The sequence below is a fragment of the Equus caballus genome, chromosome X, assembly GCF_041296265.1.
Source record: "Equus caballus isolate H_3958 breed thoroughbred chromosome X, TB-T2T, whole genome shotgun sequence".
In the NCBI taxonomy this organism is placed as follows: domain Eukaryota; kingdom Metazoa; phylum Chordata; class Mammalia; order Perissodactyla; family Equidae; genus Equus; species Equus caballus.
The window spans coordinates 140,251,423-140,273,759 of NC_091715.1; the positions used below are offsets into that span (position 1 = coordinate 140,251,423).

Consider the following 22,337-nt stretch of genomic DNA (forward strand, 5'->3'; position numbering starts at 1 on the left):
GTGGTGCCCCTCACATCCACCTTCACTGTCTCACAAAGGTGAGACTTTGGTCAAAAGGAGGGTGGCCTCAGGTCAACAGAGGGAGTTGTCCCAGGCCCTGCAGGGTGTCGAGGTGAAGACTAAGCAGACCACCCATCCCAGGACAGATGGAACCTGCAGAATTTGGTCACCCCTTCTTGTCCCTTGGTGCCTCCTGTTAGCCCCTGGTCAGGTGTTGCCAGATGTGGGCCCCCTTACTTCCTTCTGCCCAGTCTCAGGATTGCGTGGTCTTGTTCTGAGAGGTTTGCCTCAGGTCAGTAGAGGGGCGGGGCCCAGGCCCAGCCAGGGGAAATGTAAGGACCCTGAGTGAGCTCGGAGGGGACCACTCACCCCAGAACAGTGGGGATCTCACAGAGTCCGGCCCACACCTCCTGGCAGCCCTGGGGGTCCAGGGCTGTGCTTGCAGTCTGAGCCCAGAGGTGCCCCGTGTTTCCTCTTACAGGGGCTCCAGGAACCTGGAGGTGAAGGCCTTGGTCTGAGGCTCATACCCTCAGGTCGCATAGGAGAGGAGGCCCAAGCAGTGCCAGGAGTCAAGGTGAGGTATACACCCCAAATGTGCATCCAGGGCCTCCCCCACACCAGAACCGAGAAGACCCTGCAGACCCTGAGGCCACACCACCCCAGCCCACCGCCTGCCCCAGAACCTCGGGCTGTGCTGGGTGCTCCCTGATGAGCCCTATCACTTCTTCCTTCAGATCCCTAGGGCACAGGTCACCCTGGAGCACCGGGCCCTGTGATGCCAAGAGCACCCCTAACAGGAGACCTGTAATTTGCTTTTTTCAGAGCCGCCAAAGGTGTGTTTCTCAGCTGAGGCCACTCACACTCTCTCTCTCCCCCAGCCTCCAAGGTCCCAATCGGTCACCTGCCCACATTCCAGCTGGCTGCCTGACACGTTGTCATGAATCTAGGTCAAGTGGGTGGCTCTGCAAGTGTGAGGAAGACCATCAGGACCCAAGAGAGACCCAGGGCCTGGTGGATGCACAGCTGTCTGGGGCTGAGGAGGAGGAGGCCATATCCCCCTCATCCTCCCCTTCTGTCCCCTTCCTGGGCACCCTGGAGGAGGTGGCTGTGGCTGCAGCCCTGAGTCCTCCCCAGGGCCCTAAGAGTGCCCGGCCCTCCAGCTCTGCCATGGCAGCCACTCCTTGGAACCAGTCCGGAGGCGATGGCTACAGCAGCCAAGATGAGGAAGGGCCAAGCACCTGGGAGGACCCGGGAGACGCCGACTCCTCGCTCCAAGATACACTAAGTCTGAAATTCACTGACCTGGTAGGGTTCCTGCTGCTCAAGTATCGCACAAAGGAGCCCACCACAAAGGCGGAGACGCTGAATACGGTCCTCAGAGATTACCAGGACCACTTCCCTGTGATCTTCAGACAAGCCTCTGAGCGCATGAACCTCATCTTTGGCATTGACGTGAAGGAAGTGGACCCCAGCGACCACGCCTATGTCCTGGTCACCACCCTGGGCCTCACCTATGATGGGATGCTGAGTGGTGAGCAGAGCATGCCCAAGACCGGCCTCCTGGTGATGCTCCTGGGTGTGATTCTCTTGGAGGGTGACTGTGCCCCCGAGGAGGACGTCTGGGAAGCACTGAGTGTCATGGGGGTGCGTGCCGGGAGGGAGCACTTCATCTACAGGGAGCCCAGGGAGCTCCTCACCCATGTTTGGGTGCAGGAGCAATACGTGGAGTACCGGCAGGTGCCCAGCAGCAATCCTGCACGCTACGAGTCCCTGTGGGGTCCCAGGGCCCACGCTGAAACCAGCAAGATGAAAGTCCTGGAGTATTTGCTCAGGGTCAGTAGCAGGGATCCCAATCCCTTCCTCCAGCTGTGTGAAGAGGCTGTGAGTGATGAGGAAGGGGCACCTGAGCCCGAGGGCGGCCAGGCACGGGGCAGGCCCATGCCCAGCACCTTCTCCTGCTGGGCATGAAGTGAGGCCGCTTCTTCACTGTGTGTTTCATGAGAGAGCAGTGAGTGTCCTAAGTAGTGGAGGGGCGAGGTGGGAGGCCACTGTGGATAGTGTCTGTGGGTTCCTGTCCTCTATGATGGATCCTGGAGATGGACCTTGGTTTCTGTTAGGAATTTTCAAATGTTGTTCCTTTTAATAGAAGGTTTAATTTGCTTCAGCGCCTAAGTTTTGAATGCCCTTGATCACATATGCATTTGTACTTATCCAGGCCAAGAGTAAGAGTTTTGCTATTTTGTAAAAGTAATTGGGACACCTTCCACCATAGCCTGTGATCTGAACTGGATGACATGGCACTGGAACAGCAATTTCCTTGGAAATGTGAAAGAACTTAGCAGTCAAATCGATGGGGTCAAGAAATAGAGAAATAAAAGTAGAAGGCACTTGATTCTTGGCTTCTTATCCCTTCTCGTCTGTCGTTCTATCAAACTGAAAGACATATATATGCCCGGATTTCTTGGGTTGATTCAAGAAACTCAGAGAAATTTAGTCTGCATGACTAAGACCCCTGCTCACTGGCTCCATTCTTCCCCAGACTTTTGCTGAGCCTCTGCTCTCAGGAAGGCCCTGTGTCAGTAATGGGGACACAAGGATAAGCAGGAAACCCCCACCCATAGAATGAGAGTCTGGGAGCCACAGTACCAGAAGAAAGGTGGTGAGGTGTCCCCTCCAGGACGAGTCAAAGAAGGTGGGAGGTGGTGCGGCCCCAGGGGAGCGCACTCACGTGTAAACGCCCCGAGTCAGGGCAGTGTGGGTCTTCGGGAAACTGCGATTCCTTCTGTGGGAGTTGGTTGTCATGAAGCTCGGTGGTGGCAATGGCCAGACTCACAGTGTGTCTTAGGGCTGAGGGGCAAGTCTGAAATGGAAAATTGCTCTGAAGAGTTTCTTAGGGATCTCGGGTAACCAGACAGAAATCTCCACCTGGGCAGGAAGGGAAGGTGTCCTGGGCTCTTGTCACATTGCAGTTGAACACAGTGAAGAACGGCGAGTTTGACATCCATTATCTGTAAGGATTTCACAAGAAATACGGTCACATTCCTTTGAAGTGTTTCCCAGAAGTCAGTGGCCTGGCACTCCTCTCCCAGGCCTGGGAGAGCCAGAGCCCACAGCATAAATTAGGTGTTAATCTTAATTGAGTTTAATTGGCCAATTGTAATGAAGGGCTAGATTTTGGTGGGGTGAAATGAAAGGAAGTAGTGGTCTGGATGAAGAGCAGCTTGGAGGGAGGCAAGGAGTCGGTCCTTGATTCTGTTTCTAGGAGCCCTGTGTTCCATCCAGCTGGGGAGACTGTCCCTCATCCGAATTTTCACATATATCCTCTAGCTGGGAATTTATTGAGTTTCATTTGTGAAACATCCTTTTTGGCTCATTAGTTATTTCGTGTCCTGTTGAGCTGCATGTTCTCTAATACGACCTTGACAACAAACACACAAAATCCCAGAGGAGAGAGTGGAAGGTCTGGGATCAAAACAATCCTAGAAATAACTGCCAGTCCTCAAAGTTCCCATGTATACCAGGCACTGTGCCAGGTGTTTGCCACACATCCCATCCGTTCCCGCAGTCCTACAAGACAGGGCTCACCAACCCACTGCCTTCGCAGAGGAAGAGCCCGAGGGTCATAGCGCTTGGTAACTTTCCCAGGATCACATGTCTAGTAAGCGACAGAGAGACTAGACCCGGGTCTGGAGTCATCTAGAGCCCACGCTGTTGCCACCCATCCCAGCCTGCGGCCCACCTTCTGACTCCTCATTCATTTCTCTTCTCATTTCTCCATGATGTCTCTCAGGTGACAAAATTAGGACCCTGAGGCCCAGCTAGTGAAAGCAGGCCTAAAGAAGGAAGGCAACAATGAGAATCAAATACAATTTGGGGATGCTCCGAGGCTTGTTGAGAGCTGACTCCTCTGGGTGTCGCCATTTCTGTCCAGTCCCAGCACTTTTCTGCATGACAGCACCCTTCCCCTGGTCTTCCCCTGTGCGCCCTCCTGTCCAAGTCTGGAACATGTCACCTGACATACTCGTCACTGCTCCATCCTCTGAAGGTTGCACAGAACCTCCTGCCCTCCCCCTGACACAGAGCTTTCCTACTCCGTACAGGGGTCCAGGGGCCCTCCCATATCTCAGCCTCAATCCCGGAGAGCCACAGCCGCTTACATGGAGAAGGTCACTCCGGACTGTGACATTTAGACACCTGGTCATCCCTCCCTGGGAGCCTTCGACACACTCACTGTTTGCCAAATGGGCTGTGAGTAGAGTATGATGGCGCCTATAATCTACTGGGACCTGGGATACAACCCTGAAGTTATACAGACTGTTTGTGAAACGACCCTGTGTTTGCAATAGGACTTTAGCAGGCTCCTTATTTGATGCTGGGAACTGAACACGTACACAGAGGAAAGAGCTGATTTAGCTGGTCAGAAATTAATGCCTCGTCACAAGCGGTAGATGAGGAGGAATCATCCACTGAAGCCGAATTCCTATGAACCCTGGAATCCTCCTAGGAGGTGAGAAATGGTTCTCTAGTGGATATGTTGGGTCAAATTCACAAAGAAAAAACCACCATTCTCCCACTGTTCTTGTCTGGTACCTGCCCCCCCCCCCCCCGGAAAGTCCTGTCTTTCAGTGAGCCTGGGGGCACCTGTGCCGCTGTTCAAGGAAGTTCAGTCACTTCCTTGTGGAGGGTAGCTGAGACCCACAGGCTAAGATTTCACCCCTGCATCAGAAGGAAGCCTACTGAGATTATAGGCGGTATCGCAAAGGGAGTGCAGAAAAAGCCATAGCGTGAAGAAGGCGAACCCTCTCTGCTGAGATTGACAGGATCCTCTTACAATGAGATGTGCTTCTGTATTTGAGAGCATCTGTTGCATAGTAGGCACTTAACACTTCAGAGAATTTCAAGGCAAACCTGACCTCAGAAACTCACCCACACAATGAACACGGATGTTGTCATAACAAGTTATAATTGTTGCTTTGTGTTGGGCACCTACTATGTAACGGGGCATGGGAGAGACTTCAGTGCTCATCCATATCTCGTCCAGCTGTTATTCCTGGACACAGGAGACACTACATTGCCAGGCCACTTGTAGTTATGAAGGGACATGTGACAAGCCTTTGCCATAGAGACCTGAGCAGGAGCATTGTTTGTCACATCCAGGCATTTGAGAGCCTGTATGCCAGTTCCATGCTCTCTCCCACGATTCACCAGCAAACGTGGTAACCCCGTGTTTGATGGTGGAACCACAAGATGGAAGCAGCCTGCATCTCTGGGTCTCCTAGAGCAGAGGGCCTCTGGCTAACTGCATCAGAATTTATGTGCACAAATAAGACAGTTTTCTTGTGTTAACCTTTCAAATGACATGGTTTTTCTGTTGCATCAGCTATTGCTTACACTGACACAGCTACTTTTCTATTGCTAGGTTTATATAAATATTTTATAATATAGAGATTACTATATATTGCATTATTATATATGACATATATTGCATATATTCTTGTTGCAAAAAAAACTTCCAAAAATAGAGGTAAATCACAATTTCTTTCTTTATAAAATTCTTCCCCAATTCAGCCCCCTCCTCTAAGGTCACCACAAATAACATATTGCTGTACATTATTTCAAAGCTTATTCTAGGATTTTTCATCCATAAATATGCTGTGAGATGTGTGGCATTTTTAATGTACGTAGGTAATAACATACATGTTGATCTATCATGTGCCTTTGCTGCTTAATAAGATGGATGCAGGATATTCCCATGACAGCACATATCAATCTACCTCACTTAAGAAAGCCAACAAATAACCCGATTCCAAAATGGGCAAAGGACTTGAATAGACATTTCTCTAAAGAGGATATACACATGGCCAATAAAACAAATGAAAAGGTGCTCAACATCAGTGATCATCAGGGAAATGCAAACCAAAACCACAATGAGATATGAACTCACGACCATCCAGATGGTTACTATCAAAAAAAAAAAACCCCACAAAATAACATGTGTGGGCGAGGATGTGGAGAAATTGGAACCCTTGTTTAGTGTTGGTGGGAATTTAAGATGATACAGCAGCTGTGGAAAACAGTATGGCAGTTCCTCAGAAAATTAAAAATAGAGGTCAGCCCAGTGGCACATTCTGCTTCGGCGGCCCGGGGTTCACCAGTTTGGATCCCAGGTGCAGACATGGCATCACTTGACAAGCCATGCTGTGGTAGGCATCCCACATATAAAGTAGAGGAAGATGGGCATGGATGTTAGCTCAGGGCTGGTCTTCCTCAGCAAAAAGAGGAGTATTGGAAGCAGACGTTAGCTCAGGGCTAATCTTCCTCAAAAAAAAAATTAAAAATAGAATTGTTATATGATCCAGCAATCCCACTTCTGAGTATATACCCAAAAGAGGTGAAAGCTGGATCTCAAGAAGATATTTGTACACCCACATTCATAGTAGCATTATTCATAATAGCTAAACGTGGGTGTTATATTGTGTTTTATAAGAAAAATATATATTCGGTCTTTCTCATGACCAAAATATATTTTCCATATATATTTGCTCTTTGTCTACCGTTCCTGACTCACAGCTCCCAAATCACTTGGAATTTCCTAGGTGTTGAGAATGACAGAGGTGTCTCTGGTTATGTTATTGAGATGACTTTTGGAGTCCACCCAAGGATGGGGGCTGGTTGACATGAGAATGTCGGGGAAGTGGGAGAATCCTCCCCCACCCCTGCTTTTCCTTAAGGTTCCTATGGCTGGTCAAATAGTCAAAGAGGCAGGTTGTGAGGAGAAAATCAAACAAAATTTCATAGCATGTACACATGGGAGAAACCCAGAAGAAACTGAGTAACTCAGCCGTCTGGCTGAGGCTGCCTGTTTAAGTATCTTCAGCTACAGACAAGGAGGATGTTGGGGATAGTGATTTGGGGCTTCAAAGGGGAGGAAGACAATTTACATAGAGATGGAATGCAAATGCTTGTTAAACAGGTTTTGCTAGGCCAAAAATGGGTTTGTTGGTGTCCTTTTATCACACCTATTTTACATCATACTATAACTATCATATGGTATGAGCTCCTTCCTGGAACAGGCCTTCTATGTTAAGGTTTTTTAGGCAGTTTGTGGGGGAAACTTAGGATGCTCTTCCTGAGTCTTTTGAGCCTTTATTGTCTTCAGCTTGAAATAGTCCGCATACCAGAGTGGCGCATCTTGGGGCAGCCTGCCATGAACCCCATCAAGAACCAACCAGGTGATTAGAGGGTTGGAACTTTCTGTCCCATCCCACCTCTACTCCACCCACCCCTGACCTCTGTGGAGGGGAGAGGGCCTAGTGAATTAATGACCAGTAGCCAATGATTTAATCAACCAAGACAAAGTAATGAAGTCTTCATGAAAACCAAAGAAGACAGGGTTCAGAGAGCTTCCAGGTTGGTGAACACGTGGAGGTGTGGGGGGAGCGGCCTGTCTGGAGAAAGCAAGGAAGCTTCATGCCCCTTCCTATGTACCTTAGTCCCTATCAGCTCTACATCTGGCTGTCCCTGAGTTATATCCTTTCACAATAATCCAGTTATCTAGTAAGTGACATGTTTCTCAGAGCTCTGTGAGCTGCTCCAGAAAATTAATTGAACTTGAGGTGGGGGTCATGGGAACCTCTGATTTCTAGCCAGTTAGTCAGAAGTACAGGTAATAACCTACGTTTGCAATTGGCACCCTGAGTTGGAGGGCGTCGTGGGAACCTCCAACCTGTAGCCATTCAATGAGAAGCACGGGTAGCAACCTGGACTTGTGACTGGCATCTGAAGTGGGGGGGGGGCAATCTTGTAGGCCTGAACCCTTAACCTGTGGAATCTGCTACTGTCTCTGGGTAGATAGTGTGAGAACTGACTTGAATTCTTGGACACCCTGCTGGTGTCTGAGAATTGCTTGTTGTGTGTGTGGGAACTACCCCCCGCCAATGTGGAAATTGAGTCTCAGAACACTAAAAGAGCAAGAGCAAACCAACAGGTGACTGAATAGCAAAATGTGGTACAAACATACAATGGAATACTATTCAGCCTTAAAAAGGAAGGGAATTCTGACATAATCTGGTGAAAACTAATATACAGAAACCTTATTTCAAATGGAGTCAGGAAGCAAGAAGAGAGAACGCTCATGCATGAGCCTCTCAATGCACACTATAGACTCCAAGAGGAAGAGGCATAACTTGCATCTCCCACAGGAAGTGATATACTTTACTACCCCAGCAGAAGGAAGGAAGGAAGGAAGGAAGGAAGGAAGGAAGGAAGGAATTCTTCCTTGCCTAGCAACAGTTCAGCCAATGAGAGACAGCCACAACTCACCAATGAAAATTCACTATACTTCGAACTTCCAATTTCCTCCAATGGACACTTTGTTTATAACAGCCCCTCCCAACTTGATGAAAGAATGTTTTTCTCCTTTGTTTCTCTAGACATGCCTGTGGTTTGCCACAGACCACGTGTCCCTTATTGCAATTATTTGTTGTTCCCGAATGAACCTATTTTGCTGGTAAAATAACTGGATGTTTTAGGTCAACATGCTACAACACAGATGAGCCTTAATGACATTATGCCAAGTAAAATAAACCAGACACAAAAGACAAATGCTGTATGATTCCACTTACATGAGGTACTTGGAGTAGTCAAAGTCATAGAGACAGGAAGTAGAATGATAGGTGCCAGGGGCTGGGAAAAGGTGGAATGAGGAGTTATTGTTTAATAGGTAGAGAGTTTCAGTTTTGCAAGATGAAAAGAATTCTGGAGATGGACAATGGTGATGATTGCACAACAATAAGAATGTACTTAATAGCACTGATCTATACATTTAAAAGTAAGATGGTAAATTTTATGTTATGTGTATTTTACCCCAATAACAAATGTATTTTATTAAAAAGAGACACTGTAACAGGAATGAAGAATGCCTTTGATGGGCTCCTCAATAGACTGGACTCAACTGAGGATAGAATGAGTGAGCTAGAAGAAACATCAACAGAAACTTCCAAAACTGAAATGCAAAGAGAAAAAAGAATGAAAAGATGAAAGAGAATATCCAAGAACTGTGCGACATGTGCAAAAGGTGTAACATATATATAATGGGAATACAAAGTGAGAAGAAAGCGAGAAAGGAACAGAAGAAATATTTGAAGTGATAATGGCTGAGAATTTCCCAAAACGAATGATAGACATGAAACCCCAGATTCAGGAAGTTTGGAGAACATCAAGTAGCATACATAACCAAAAAAGTCTACATCTAGGCATATCATATTCAAGCAGCAGAAAATCAAAGAGAAAGAAAACTTCTAGATAAAAGGCAGAGGGAACAAAAAGTGTGAGCGGAATCTTCTGTTAGTTCTCTCCCTCCAAGCACCTTCCAGTTGGCCAGGCAGTCAGACCCATTCAGGGGAAGTGCACAGTAGTGTCAGGAGACTGAAGACCCACTGTCTAGCTAGAGGACCACAAGAGGGTCCCCTGGGAGCCGGAGAGTGTGGTGAAGGAGTTTTGTTCCAAACAGTTTTAGCTGTCTATGAGCAGTGTCGACGACATGTGGTGCAGCTGTTCTGAGTGGAAAGTGCCAGAGCTGGGCCCACCCCGGGCTGTGTCATAGTCAGTGCTGTCAGGTGTCCTCCCAGGCTCAGCAGTCGTTTGCATTCCATCACTTGCAGCAGCTTGCAAAGGCAGCATGGTTAGTTTTCCTTCAGGAGGAGGGCAAAGATTCCAGGAGCAGTTCTGGAAAACCAAGGTCAAAAAGCTCTCCCCTGCGCCACATATCTCCCAGGGTTGGGTTTTGTTTTTCCTCCATCGTTACAAATCAGCGTGTCCCACACAGTGATCAAATTTACATTGTTTCCATCATCCCCTCTTCTCCCCCAGACCCTTTTGTCTGGAAGGATTGTATGCAAGAGGGGCAAAGGCATTTTCACAGACAAACATTGTCATACAAGTGAGCCAGAAAGACATGTCATATTCAGGATGCGGTCAGGAAGAAATCTTCACTTTTCATCGATTTTCAAAACAGATTTACATAACCATTTTTATCCGATTGCTTATCAAGTGAGAGGTGAAGAGGGCAAGGCCTTTCTGGGGACAGTGTCATTAACACTCACACTGCCTGGTGCGCGCACCAGGAGAAAGGTGAGGGAAACAGTCAGGCAGTCAATCCTTGTTGCAAACTGCGACTAACCCGTCCACTCAAAAACAGAGGAACATCGCGAAAGGGGGTCTCAGTGGAATCTGTCTGGAGTGCATGGAGGGCTCCCGGTCCCCATGATGGGCCCTCCTCCAATGTACAACTTGCACAGGCAGCCCAAGTTAGGAGTGCAATCATCCGCCTCAGAAATGGAGTGCCCATGAGCAGCTCCATCTCACTTGGTCCCATCGGATACTGAGCCCTTCATTGCGGGCATCTGCAAAAGACCCAGACGGTGCAGGACACCACTCAAGAAGCTTTGACAGATTCATACCCCACAGAGGGTTGTCCCAAATCTGCAACAGTCCCAGAGTCCAAGACCTGTTCGTTGAGCTTGGCCTGCTTTCCATTCAGCACAACTCGTGTTGAGGCTACAACAGCCCATCGTGGACAGTTTGAGGATTTATCTTAAAGTTGGTCAATTAGGATTTGTGGGTTTGGGGTCCAAAAAGAGTCAGTGGCTTTTCTGCAGCAGCAGGAAAGCCAAGACACTGCAAGGCCAGACAGCGGGGGTCCAAGTCCAAGTGACAAGCAATGCTTTCCTAAGCCCTTTCTTCCTTATCAGCCTTAGAGTCCCTCCCAATTGACGCCTGAAAAACACAGACCTCAGGTCGGATAATCATCAGCCTCTTAGGGTCAGACACGTGATTTCACAAGCGCTCATTAGCCAGCTGTAGGGGGTTCAAGGGATTGGAGGCTGACCCAGTAAGAAGAGATGACCAGGAGAGGCAGCAACGTACCACAAGATTTACAGGATGGTGCCTCAACAGGGTTGCATTAGAGGGGAGTCCCTCACAGCATGAGATCGTCCATGGTGTATGGGTCAGTAGGGCACTATCAGAAGGGGAGCGCTATGGTCTGGATGTTTGTATCCCCTCAAACGCATATGTTGAAACCCTAACCCCCAAAGATGATGGCATTACGAGGTGGGGCCTTTGGGAGGTGCTTAAATCATGAGGGTAGAGCCCCCATGGTTGGCAGTCACCTTATATAAGAGGCCCCAGAGAGATCCCCAGCCCCTTCCACCATATGAGGACACAGCGAGAAGGTGGCAACTAGGGACAAGGAGGAGGGCCCTCACCTCACCATGCTGCTGCCTTGATCTTGGACTTCCAGCCTCCAGAATGGTGAGAAATAATTTTCTGTTGTTTATAAGCCACCCAGTCTGTGGTATTTTGTTACAGCAGCCGGAGCAGGTTAAGGGGGGAAGGCAAGGGACCTGTTGGGAGAGAGGCATCGGAGAGGGGGCCCACATGTCTAAGCGATGTCGCTCAGCAGAAGGCAGCCTTGGAGCAAGACCCCAACAGGCTGAGTGGCCCCCAGACAGAGAAACGAATTGTCATATGAGAGGGCAGCAGGAGGAGCATCCTTGGCAGGAGCTCATAGCATGTCAAGGAATAGCGCCAAGGGCCTAGTGGAGCTGGCCCGGGGCTACAGCCCAGCAGATGATGAGTGAAAGTGGCTGGAGGGCCTCTGGGCTGGCAGACACCTGAGTGGGTAAGAGGAGCACAGTGGCCAGGAGGCTAGAAAAGTCAGGTCCCCACTGTCATGAGGGACTGTGTCTGTGCCATGCTGAGAAAAACAACTTGGGTGCAAAATAAACCAACTGCAATGGCACAGCTGGTGCCCAGAATGGAGGGAGACCAGTAAGGACGCAGCTCCCACACTGACCCAAGGGGCAAGGGGGGCTTGAGGGAGGGGGAGGCACAAAAGGCCACACAGCCAGGCTTGCCCCTTGGCGGCCCCAGGCCTTGGGCCCCATAACCCACAGCTAGGCACTTTCTCCATGGCTGCAGGCTTTGCAGAACCCACGGTGAGTCCAGACTGAAATCACGTTCCCTCCGGGGTGGCTGTCCTCAGAGGCCAATCAGCTGTGATCTGCTAGAGTGACCTGATTCTGGGGGTTTTCTCCATAAGGCAGTGACACATATGGGTCACCTCTGGGGCCTCTGGAGCACTGAAAAGCCAACCAATCATTTCTCTCAAAGGGTCTTGAGCATGGTAGGTACCTAGTAAAGACTGTCGAAATGACGGCCACAGGACCCAGGGTTCAAATTCTGGACAGAGAAGGCTTAGTCGAGGTAAGCTGTTTCCATAATGCATCTCATCAACTAGACTAAAGTCAGCACTGTGAGTATCTCATCTTCAGAGGAAAAGATGAGCCTCGTGTCCTAGATTCTTAACGCCAGCAGAAATTCGGTGACTCCCGAAAGAAAGGACGTTAGCTAATAGTCCTACAGGAGACTTAGGATGTAAGAGAGCCCAAATCACATCAAGTAAATACCTACTCCCTGCAGAATGCTGGACTGTGGTTTCCCAAGTCATTTTCTCCTCTCCCACCAAACAGCCCAATCTCTTGGTATAAGTCATCAGCCGAGTTCATGAGCTAGCACAGGCCACAAGGAAGTTTCATTCTCAGTCTTTACAGAACTCACTGAGGCAAAAATACTCTGCTGTGCAACTGAAGGAAGATGGCTATTCATCCAAAGACTTTAGGAGCCCCCTTCTGAGAAGCCACCAATGGCCTCGATTTAAATTCTTAGCCTCTGAGGGCATGTCCCTACAGGATAAGCTGATGTCCTCAATGAACACTTTGGAAACCTGTTTTGAAGCACAAAGACCACAGACCAAGCCCAAATGTAAACCTGGGGGCTCCGTTAAGGATTGCAGTCCTCAAACTGAAAGGCATCTTGGGAGATTCTATTTCAAACCCTCTTTGCACTCCCCTTTTAGAAACAAACGATTGACCCTCAGAGAGGGCAAATGACCCTACTCAGTGGCAGCCTGGACAAGGACCTGAGATCCTTGCAGACAGGGCCTTCCCATGGTACCACTCAATCTCCCGATGCAGAGTGACTATTAAGAACAAAGTTGTCCACAACATCTAGAGAATACGTATCACCAAATTCACGGTCGTATCCACTGTACCATCCTCTGTGGTGAGCATGACTTTCATTTGGGTTTTGTCCCATTCCACACCCAGACTCTCATCTATTTTCACGTACACAATGATGGGTATCTTCATGTTGGCTTCCTTACTCACATCTAGCTAAACAAGAAGGAATTTTCCTTGGGAGTGAGTCTGTGTAAAGGAGGCCCTTTGAAAAGGATCTAACCCAAGAGCAGACAAAATTATTCCATGGACCTACCACCCAGGTAATGGCAGGGGAGGGATACTGGGGTCGAGGGTGGGGATTGGCTTGGGGCAAGGAGAGCAGGGATGGCTCAGGAGAATGGGTCAGTGAAATGCTTTGTCTCAACAGATCAGAATAGGTGTTAAACCCCCCAAATCAATTAAAAGGGGAAGTACCAGAGGAGATCCAATTTGGAAGTGGGAGGCCAGAAATCCGGGAGAGCATAAGCCAAACCACTCTGGGGCAGAAAGGAAATAGGGCTTTAGAGGCAGCCTCAAGGGAGGCTGTAGGCAAGCAGTTGAGGAAGGTGATTTGAAGAGGGCAGACGCAGGTGTTCCCAAAGGGAGTCTGTCCAGGGCAACCAGAAGAGTTTCTATGGTGAAGAAATGGAAACTAAAGACAACCCCACTGTGATCTAGAGAGGGATACGATCTGGGGGCAAGGAGAGTTCAAGAGGAGACTCCCTCCCAAGCACAGTGGACGATGTGGCCATCCACCACCACGCCGGCACTGTGGGTAAGTGTGTCTGAGGTGCTTTGGGTGATACTGAGATTGAGGATCATCAGAAGCACTCCCACTGTGCTCCAGCACAGCCCTACTCTGGGGACAACTTGACCCAGGGGCAAGAAAACTGGACTCCTTGTTTGGGCCCATCTGAGCAGGACCAACCAACCAGCAGAAGCAGCTGGAAGAGACCAAAGCAGGAAGCAGGGGTGAGAGGAAGAAGGAAGAGGCTATCAATCTAGGCTAGGCAAATCAGCCTGCTAGGGACCACCGTCTCCTGGGAGGCACAGTCCCCCAGTGGCCCATATGACCCGCCTAGTCTTGGTGGGAGCCAAGCTAGGACTAACCAGGGCCTGGCCCTTGAGCACATCAGAGGGGTCAGCAACAGGCCCCCTCCCCGTCTTTAGGGGTGGGATTGGAGATAGGATCATGCTTTCTCGACCCATCCAGGGCCTGGACTCATGAAACAATGTGCCTGGCAGCTAACAGGAGCCTTTTCTGGGAACTTGAACCAAACGTTTCTCTCCTTTTAGAAAAGAGAGAAGCTGGGACCCTGCACCCCTGTCCTCCCCCACACTTGGCCAGGGCTCCCTCTCCAGACCAGCTGCGAGCAACCCTTGTGACATCATGTGACAACTAAAGAGAACGATGACTTAAGCAGATGGTTGCCCCTCTACCCAGACTCTAGAATTTTGTGGACATTATTTACTGGGCATCCCCACCATGACCGAAGGCATTTCTGACCTGAGAGTTCAGGGATACCATCTCAGCTAGAAAGTGCTCCTGATCTAGACTAGCTCCATGGCTAGTCAGAGTACCGACCAGATAGATGAAGTCAAGCAGGCCCCATCAGGTGACCGAGAGCCAGCAACAGGCGTCCCATCTAATTCATCCCCGGATCCAAATCTGGATTCAAGGGAGATTTTGGAGACCCACAGTGACCAAGCCATGAGCCAAGATCCAGGCCCCCGCAACAACATGCGACCACAGGACCCAAACCAAGGCGCCGTCCATGTGGAAGAAAACAACCACCGTCTGGGGCTCTCCTTCCCAAGAAAGCTTTGGATGGTAGCTGAGGACGACGCCTTGACGTCTGTGCGCTGGAATGACGAGGGAGACACCGTGATCATTGAAGAGGATCTTTTCCAGAGGGAGATTCTTCACCAGAGAGGCCCAGGGAGAATTTTTGAAACAGACAGCTTGAAGAGTTTTATCCGCCAACTGAACCTCTACGGCTTCAGCAAAATACGTCCAAACGACCCTTTGGTTCACTCTCCAGGGAACAAGAGAATGATGGTAAAGTAGAACGTCCTTCTGTTTCCCATGTTCTCCGTTCCTCGAACATCTTCCTAGTAGACCAAGATAAATGATGCACTGAAAGGGTTTAATTTCTGAGGATAACTTTTTTCACTTGAGACTTTATTTATGGAAAGATGAGAAGGTATAGTTGTTCCTATGAAACGACAACCCCCTCAGAGGTAATCTGCAGGTGTGACGAAAGACTCTGAGAGGTCACTTAATGTCAAGGAGATAGATGCACCTTAACCTAGGCATTGTGTATGTTGAGTGAGCTCAGGCTCTAGGGCAAAATGAAACTTGCCAGCAAGTTAAAAAGATCTTTTCTCCCTAGGAAAACAAGACCATTATGATTGGGGGGGGTGGTGAATATTTGCTCCCAGGATGACTAACTGGATTATTTTGTTTCAGATGTACCGTAACTCCAACTTTAAGAGAGACAAGCCTCTGCTCATCAAGAACATTCAGAGAAGAGGCAACCTGAGAATTACCACTCAGCCAGGGACCAGCACAACAACTCCAAAGAGAAAGAAGCAGGTAGAAGCTATGAGGCGCTCCCCACGAATCCGTCACAATGAACCCACCACAGAAGCTGACAGAAAGGCCCAGAAGGAAGCCCCAAAAGCTCAGGGACCCACTGACACCTGGTCGGTCACGTGCTCTGATATCCACTCTGTGAGCAGTGTAGCAGGACATGCCACAGAAGTTCGTCAACCAAGTGAGCCAGCTAGCCCAAGTGGGGAGGGCACATCCGGGAATGTTGTTTGTGCCCCTGGCTACTGCCGGAGGAGACGGTGCAGAGGAACCACCCACCAGCCCCCCAGATTACCCAGATTATGATTCGGTGATGTCCCTGTACAACACCTGTTATTCCATCCTGCTGGCTTCCCTTTCAGTGATGGCTCCACATGAGGCCCCTGACGAGGACGAGGAGCAGGAAGTCTCCTCAGATTACAAGTGTGCACTTTGTGAGCGCTTCAAGGACAATCCAGGTTCCTAAGCTCACAGGTCACTGGTGACAGATAAAAACCACCATTTTACAGCCATGATGCAAAACTCTGATGGAGTAAATAAACAATCTTATGAGAATTGTGACTCGGTGTTCTAATTTGCAACACTACACACACCTCATCAGGTAAGCCTGAGGAGGCTGGAAATCCTGGCCCCAAACAGGCTTTGGTCCCCATTGTCCTCTTTGATTTGAAGAAGCAGCATTTTCACACATTCAGCCAAGGACTTGGCTAGGGAGTATCGAGGCAAGCCCAGGAAGATCTCGTTCCCTGAGCCTGGCCTGGTGGTCAGGACACAGAACAGCCTGACTCTTGTCCTTGGGGCTATCGCCTTCCACTATTCACGTATCTTGAAACAGGAGAGTCTTTCCTCATGGGGCCCCCTAAGATGCCAGGAAGCTTCTGATCAGCAGCTCAATGTCCCTGGCCTAGGAGGCAGGGGTCTTCCAAAGTAGGGCCAGCCCATTTGCCCAGGGAGGTCCGACCACAGCAGTCTGGCTCAGAAGCGACAGGTCATTCCAGTCACTGCCTGGGGGAAAGCCCATCATGCTTATAGGTAATAACCATTAGAAACTTTCCTAATAAATGATCAAAAAGAAAGAAAGAAAGGAAAAAGACTTCCCACAAAATAAACAACACTACTTATCACTTTTCTGAAAGAGCTGTATTTAGGCTCCTTGTTTCACACATGAAGTGGCTGTGCGACATGTCTAACACGTATGCCCCATGAGCCAAGGGACACTTTTACAGCAGAGAAAGTCTTTTGCAAGGACAGGTGCTCTGTTTCCAAGTCTGATGTCCTCTTCATCAGGAATGAGGCCATCCAGGGCTGGTCACTCTCCAGCAATCACTCAGCGCCCGCTCCCAGCCTCCACACAACATCCCCTGGATGCTGTGCAAACACTCTATGAGTTTGACTTTAACAAAGAGAGGGGAGAACACTAACGAGTCCTCTTAAAATGTATTTCTTTGGTCAATCCAGAAATCAGGTGGACCAAAATGAGTGGCAGCGGCAAGACCTCAGGGGCAGCTTTCCCTTTTTCCTGAAGGTCAAGGTCCTTGAGACTGTCACTGAGCCCAGAGAGGCATCTTGCAAGTAAAGCCCTGCTCCCCATCCCTGCATCTGAGCGGAGAAGCTGTTTACGTGAATAGCACATAGTGGGTTGCACGCTCCCCTGTGGTGCCAATCCACACTGAACCCGATTTCCATGTCCTCCGTTTGACGACGAGCTGCTGGGTCATGATTTAGCTGGTCTCTCGGTGACCTTCCTCTGAGGAGCTCACGCTCGTCAGGCCTCCTGCCCCAAGGGGATCAGGTGCTCTGGGAGGTCTACCTGGAAGACATCCTTTCTGCCTTTCCTGGGGATGGGCTCCAGCAGCCACCTGGGGTTTGAAAGCACCGTCAGGAACTTCTGCTTCAGGTTGGTCAGCACGGCTTGATTTGCCAGTTCCACCACCTCATCAGGATCTGGACATTGCAAAGTTTCCCCAATGTCAACGAGCCCTGTGCACAAAGGGAGGAGCACAGAGACGTTTTTCCTTCCATAAACCAAGGCCTGCCTGTCAGAGAACATGGGTATTCAAAGTTACAACCACCAGAGACTAAGATGATATCGCCCAATGGACACGGAGTGAAGTGGGTCTTTCTCAGTGAGCACTTCTGACGTGCCAGACTCTGTGCACGGGATTTTGGGAGAGGCCGAGTGAGGGACAATGAGGAGGAGAGGCTCTTGTCCTTAACAACCCTACCAAAATAACAGGCAGATCCCAGTCAGACTGCTGGGGGCAGCAGGTACAGATCACAAGGGCCCCGGCCACAGTAGGGAACTTACAGGCCATCAGGTCCCCAAGCACTTCACCAGCAGACAAGAGCTGATGTGGGACCTCAACCATTGAGGGATCAGGGGACTTGCCCAGTATGCAGTGGGCACTGGGGGTGGGACAGTCACCTGAAGCCAGGAAGGCAGCCTGAGTCCAGAGGCCGGTCCGACCTGCTCTGTGTGCTATGCTGCCTCTCAGGATCTCTGCCACACGCATGCACACGCAATTACATACACACACAAGCAAACCCCACATGCAGACTCGGACCTCACCCTGCCTCTCGTATCACACATGGAAACGGAGGCCCAGGATGGAGAAAGGGTTCACCCTGGGTCGGGGAACCTCGGCCGACCGACCCCAGGGCCAGGGCCCTTTTGCTGCCCCTCTGAAGGTATGTTGCTAAAAGAAACCACACAGCCCACACACGCAGCAGTTCAACAGAAAACAAGCTACCAATCTCCCGAGCAATGTCCTGGGGGCAGCCCTGGGAGGTGTCTGAGCGGTGCTCGGCACAGCAGCACTTGCTGGTTATCACTCCACAGCCGTACTTTTCCCCTTCCTGGAGCAAGGCCTAAATCTGAGCAGGGGTCTTTCCCAGCCTTTCCACCAGAAGCTTCCTCCAGGCCACATCTTTCCAGTCCCTGTGAAGAATGTGGATGGCAATGGTTCAGTCCTGGTGGCTGTTCAGCAGGGGACGCCAACGCGTCTCCATGGTCTCGACCCCTTTTAAGACAAAACCTGCCTAGGGCTGCCGGAAGGAGAGGCAGATGAACTTCATCTCCCCAGAGCTCCTTGCGCCTCACGTGGCCTGTGGAAACGCAGAACCGCAATGTCAATAAACCTCACGCACCGGCACTCCAAGCTCATGGCCCATGGACCTGACCTCTCCCCACCATCCCCCGGGTGCCCTGAAACCCTACTGAGCTAGAGAATGTTGGCTTCTCCTTTCAATCACCAGGCAGTCAGTTGATAGGCCTGAAGGAAGAGGCTGGCCACTGGGATGACTCACCCGTCAGATGGAGTCTTTGGGGAGCTCTTGGAGCAGGGTGGGGACAGCTAGAGAAAGGCACAGCCAGGACAGCACTTGGTCAGTTGTACAACAGACATCACAAATAAACAATCTAACGGTGCATATAAGGAACTGGAAAAGAAGAAGAAACAAAACCCAAAATCAGCAAAAGTAAGGAAATAATAAAAATCAGAGCAGAAATAAATGAAATAGAGACTAAAAAAAAAACAATAAAAAATTACTGAAACCAAGAGCTGATTCTTTGAAAAGATAAACAAGATTGACAAACCCTTAGCTAGACTCACCAAGAAAAATAATAGAGAAGGCTCAAATAAATAAAATCAGAAATGAAAGAGGAGAAATTACAATGGACAGCTCAGAAATACGAAAGATAATAAGAGAATGCTATGAAAAGCTAGACGCCCACAAATTGGATAATCTAGAAGAAATAGATAAATTCTTAGAAACATACAACCTTCCAAAATTGGACCAAGAAGAAGGAGAGAATTTGAATAGACCAATCACCAGTAAGGAGATCGAAACAGCAATCAAAAACCTCCCAAAAAATAAAAGTCCAGGACCAGATGGCTTCCCTGGTGAATTCTACCAAACATTCAAAGAAGACTTAATACCTATCCTTCTCAAACCCTTCCAAAAATTGAAGAGAAGCAGAGGCTTCCTAACTCATTCTACGAAGCCAATATTATCCTCATACCAAAATCAGACAAGGACAACATAAAAAAAGAAAAATACAGGCCAATATCACTGATGAACATCAATGCAAAAATCCTCAACAAAATACTAGCAAATCGAATACAACAATACTTAAAAATATCATACATCATGATGAAGTGGGTTTCATTCCAGGGATGCAGGGATGGGTCAACATCTGCAAATCTATCAATGTGATACACCACATTAACAAAATGAAGAATAAAACTCACATGATCATCTCAATAGATGCAGAGAAAGCATTGGACAAGATACATCATCCATTTATGATAAAGACTCTAAATAAAATGGGTCTAGAAGGAAAATACCTCAACATAATAAAGGCTGTATGTGACAAACCTACAGCCAATATCATTCTCAATGGAGAAAAACTGAAAGCTATCCCTCTAAGAACAGGAACCAGACAAGGATGCCCACTGGCACCACTCTTATTTAACATAGTATTGGAAGTCCTAGCCACAGCAATCAGGCAAGAAAAAGAGATAAAATGGATTCACATTGGAAAAGAAGAAGTGAAACTGTCACTCTTTGCAGACGACATGATTTTATATCTAGAAAGCCCTAAAGAATCCACTAAAAAACTTTTAGAAATAATAAAGGTATACAATCAAGTCGCAGGATACAAAACCAGCATACAAAAATCGGTTGTGTCTCTATACACTAACAACGAAGTAGCAGAAATAAAATTTAAGATTACAATGCTATTTACAATTCCAACAAAAAGAACAAAATACCTAGGAATAAACTTAACCAAAGAGGTGAAAGATCTGTACACCGAAAACTATAAAGCATTGTTGAAAGAAATTGAAGAAGACACAAAGAAATGGAAAGACATTCCGTGCTCTTGCATTGGAAGAATTAACATCATTAAAATGTCCATACTTCCTAAAGCAATCTACAGGTTCAATGCAATACCTATCAAAGTTCCAACAACATTTTTCACAGAAATAGGACAAAGAATCCTAAAACTTATATGGAACAAAAGACCCTGAATAGCCGAAGGATTCCTGAGAAAAAAGAACAAAGCTGGAGGTATCACACTCCCTGATTTCAAAATATACTACAAAGCCATAGTAACCAAAACAACAAATACCAGCACAAAAAGAGACACACAGATCAATAGAACAGAATCGAGAGCCCAGAAATAAACCCACAAATTTATGGACAGCTAATATTCGACAAGGGAGCCAAGAGCATCCAGTGGTGAAAGGAGAGTCTCTTCAATAAATGGTGTTGGGAAAACTGGACAGCCACTTGCAAAAGAATGAAAGTAGACCATTATCCTACACCCCAGACAAAAGTCAACTCAAAATGGATTAAAGACTTGAATGTGAGACCTGAAACCATGAAACTTCTAGAAGAAAACATAGGCAGTACACTCTTTGACACCAGTCTTAGCAGCATATTTTCAAGTACCATGTCTGACCGGGAAAGGGAAACAAAAGAATAAATGAACAAATGCGACTACATCAAGCTAAAAACCTCTGCACAGCAAAGGAAATCATCAACAAAATGAAAAGACAACCTAACAATTGGGAGAAGATATTTGCAAACCATATATCAGATAAGGGGTTAATAGCCAAAATATTCAAAGAACTCATACATCTCAACAACAAAAAAACCCAACAACCCAATTTAAAAATGGGCACAAGATCTGAACAGACATTTCTCCAAAGAAGATATACGGATGGCCAACAAGTATATGAAAAGATGCTCAACATTATTAGATATCAGGGTAAATGCAAATCAAAACTGCAATGAGATATCACCTCACTCTGGTCAGAATGGCTATAATTAACATAACTGGAAACTACAAGTGTTGGAGAGGATGTGGAAAGAAGGGAACCCTCGTACACTGCTGCTGGTGGGAGTGCAAACTCGTGCGGCCACTACAGAAAGCAGAATGGAGTATCCTCAGAAAATTAAGAATAGATCTACCATATGATCCAGCTATCCCACTGCTGGGTATTTATCCTAAGAACTTGAAAACACAAATGCATAAAGATACATGCACCCCTATGTTCACTGCAGCATTATTCACAATAGCCAAGACTTGGAAGCAACCTAGGTGCCCATCAAGGGATGAATGGATAAAGAAGATGTGGTATATATACACAATGGAATACTACTCAGCCATAAGAAATGATGACATCCAGCCATTTATGACAACATAGGTGGACCTTGAGTGTACTATGCTGAGTGAAATAAGTCAGAGGGAGAAAGTCAAATACCATATGATCTCACTCATAAGTAGAAGATAAAAAGACAGACAAACAAACACATAGCAACAGAGATTGGATTGGTGGTTACCGTAGGTGAAGGGGGGAGGAAGGAGGGCAAAAGGGGTGATTAGGCTCACATGTGAGGGGATGCACTATAATTAGTTTCTGGGTGATGAACAGGATGTAATCTACACAGAATTTGAAATATATTATGATGTACATCTGAAAGCTATATTATGTTATAATCTAATGTTACTGAAATACAATAAATAAGAAAAAAGAATAAAGGCTTGAATTGGGTTTGAAGAAAAATCTAATTAGAAAGCACAGCATAGTGTCCAGGTTGAAGCAATGTCTGGAAAACCATATCATGTGAAGAGAATAGTTGAAAGTAATGAGAGTTATCCTGTAGACAAGAAAGCA

General features: G+C 47.8%; 2 protein-coding genes and 1 pseudogene across 2 annotated transcripts; 2 read left to right on the plus strand and 1 right to left on the minus strand.

Annotated features, from left to right (window-relative positions):
* The first annotated feature begins 408 nt into the window (after nucleotides 1–408).
* LOC138921851 (melanoma-associated antigen 8-like) lies at nucleotides 409–2,378 on the plus strand. The gene has a single exon (XM_070257403.1). The coding sequence runs from the start codon at nucleotides 709–711 to the stop codon at nucleotides 1,966–1,968; it is 1,260 nt and encodes a 419-aa protein (XP_070113504.1). The 5' UTR covers nucleotides 409–708; the 3' UTR covers nucleotides 1,969–2,378.
* Nucleotides 2,379–14,546: 12,168 nt separating this feature from the next.
* Nucleotides 14,547–15,129, plus strand: LOC138921801 (heat shock transcription factor, X-linked member 3-like). Its single transcript, XM_070257161.1, has one exon. The coding sequence runs from the start codon at nucleotides 14,626–14,628 to the stop codon at nucleotides 15,127–15,129; it is 504 nt and encodes a 167-aa protein (XP_070113262.1). The 5' UTR covers nucleotides 14,547–14,625.
* A 1,662-nt stretch (nucleotides 15,130–16,791) lies between these two features.
* On the minus strand, nucleotides 16,792–19,044 carry LOC138921823 (protein EOLA1-like; annotated as a pseudogene).
* Between the last annotated feature and the right edge of the window lie 3,293 nt (nucleotides 19,045–22,337).

What these genes read in the sequence shown, in the direction of transcription:
- LOC138921851 (XM_070257403.1), top strand. Translation starts at nt 709, where the DNA reads ATGAGCCCTATCACTTCTTCCTTCAGATCCCTAGGGCACAGGTCACCC.
- LOC138921801 (XM_070257161.1), top strand. Translation starts at nt 14,626, where the DNA reads ATGGCTAGTCAGAGTACCGACCAGATAGATGAAGTCAAGCAGGCCCCA.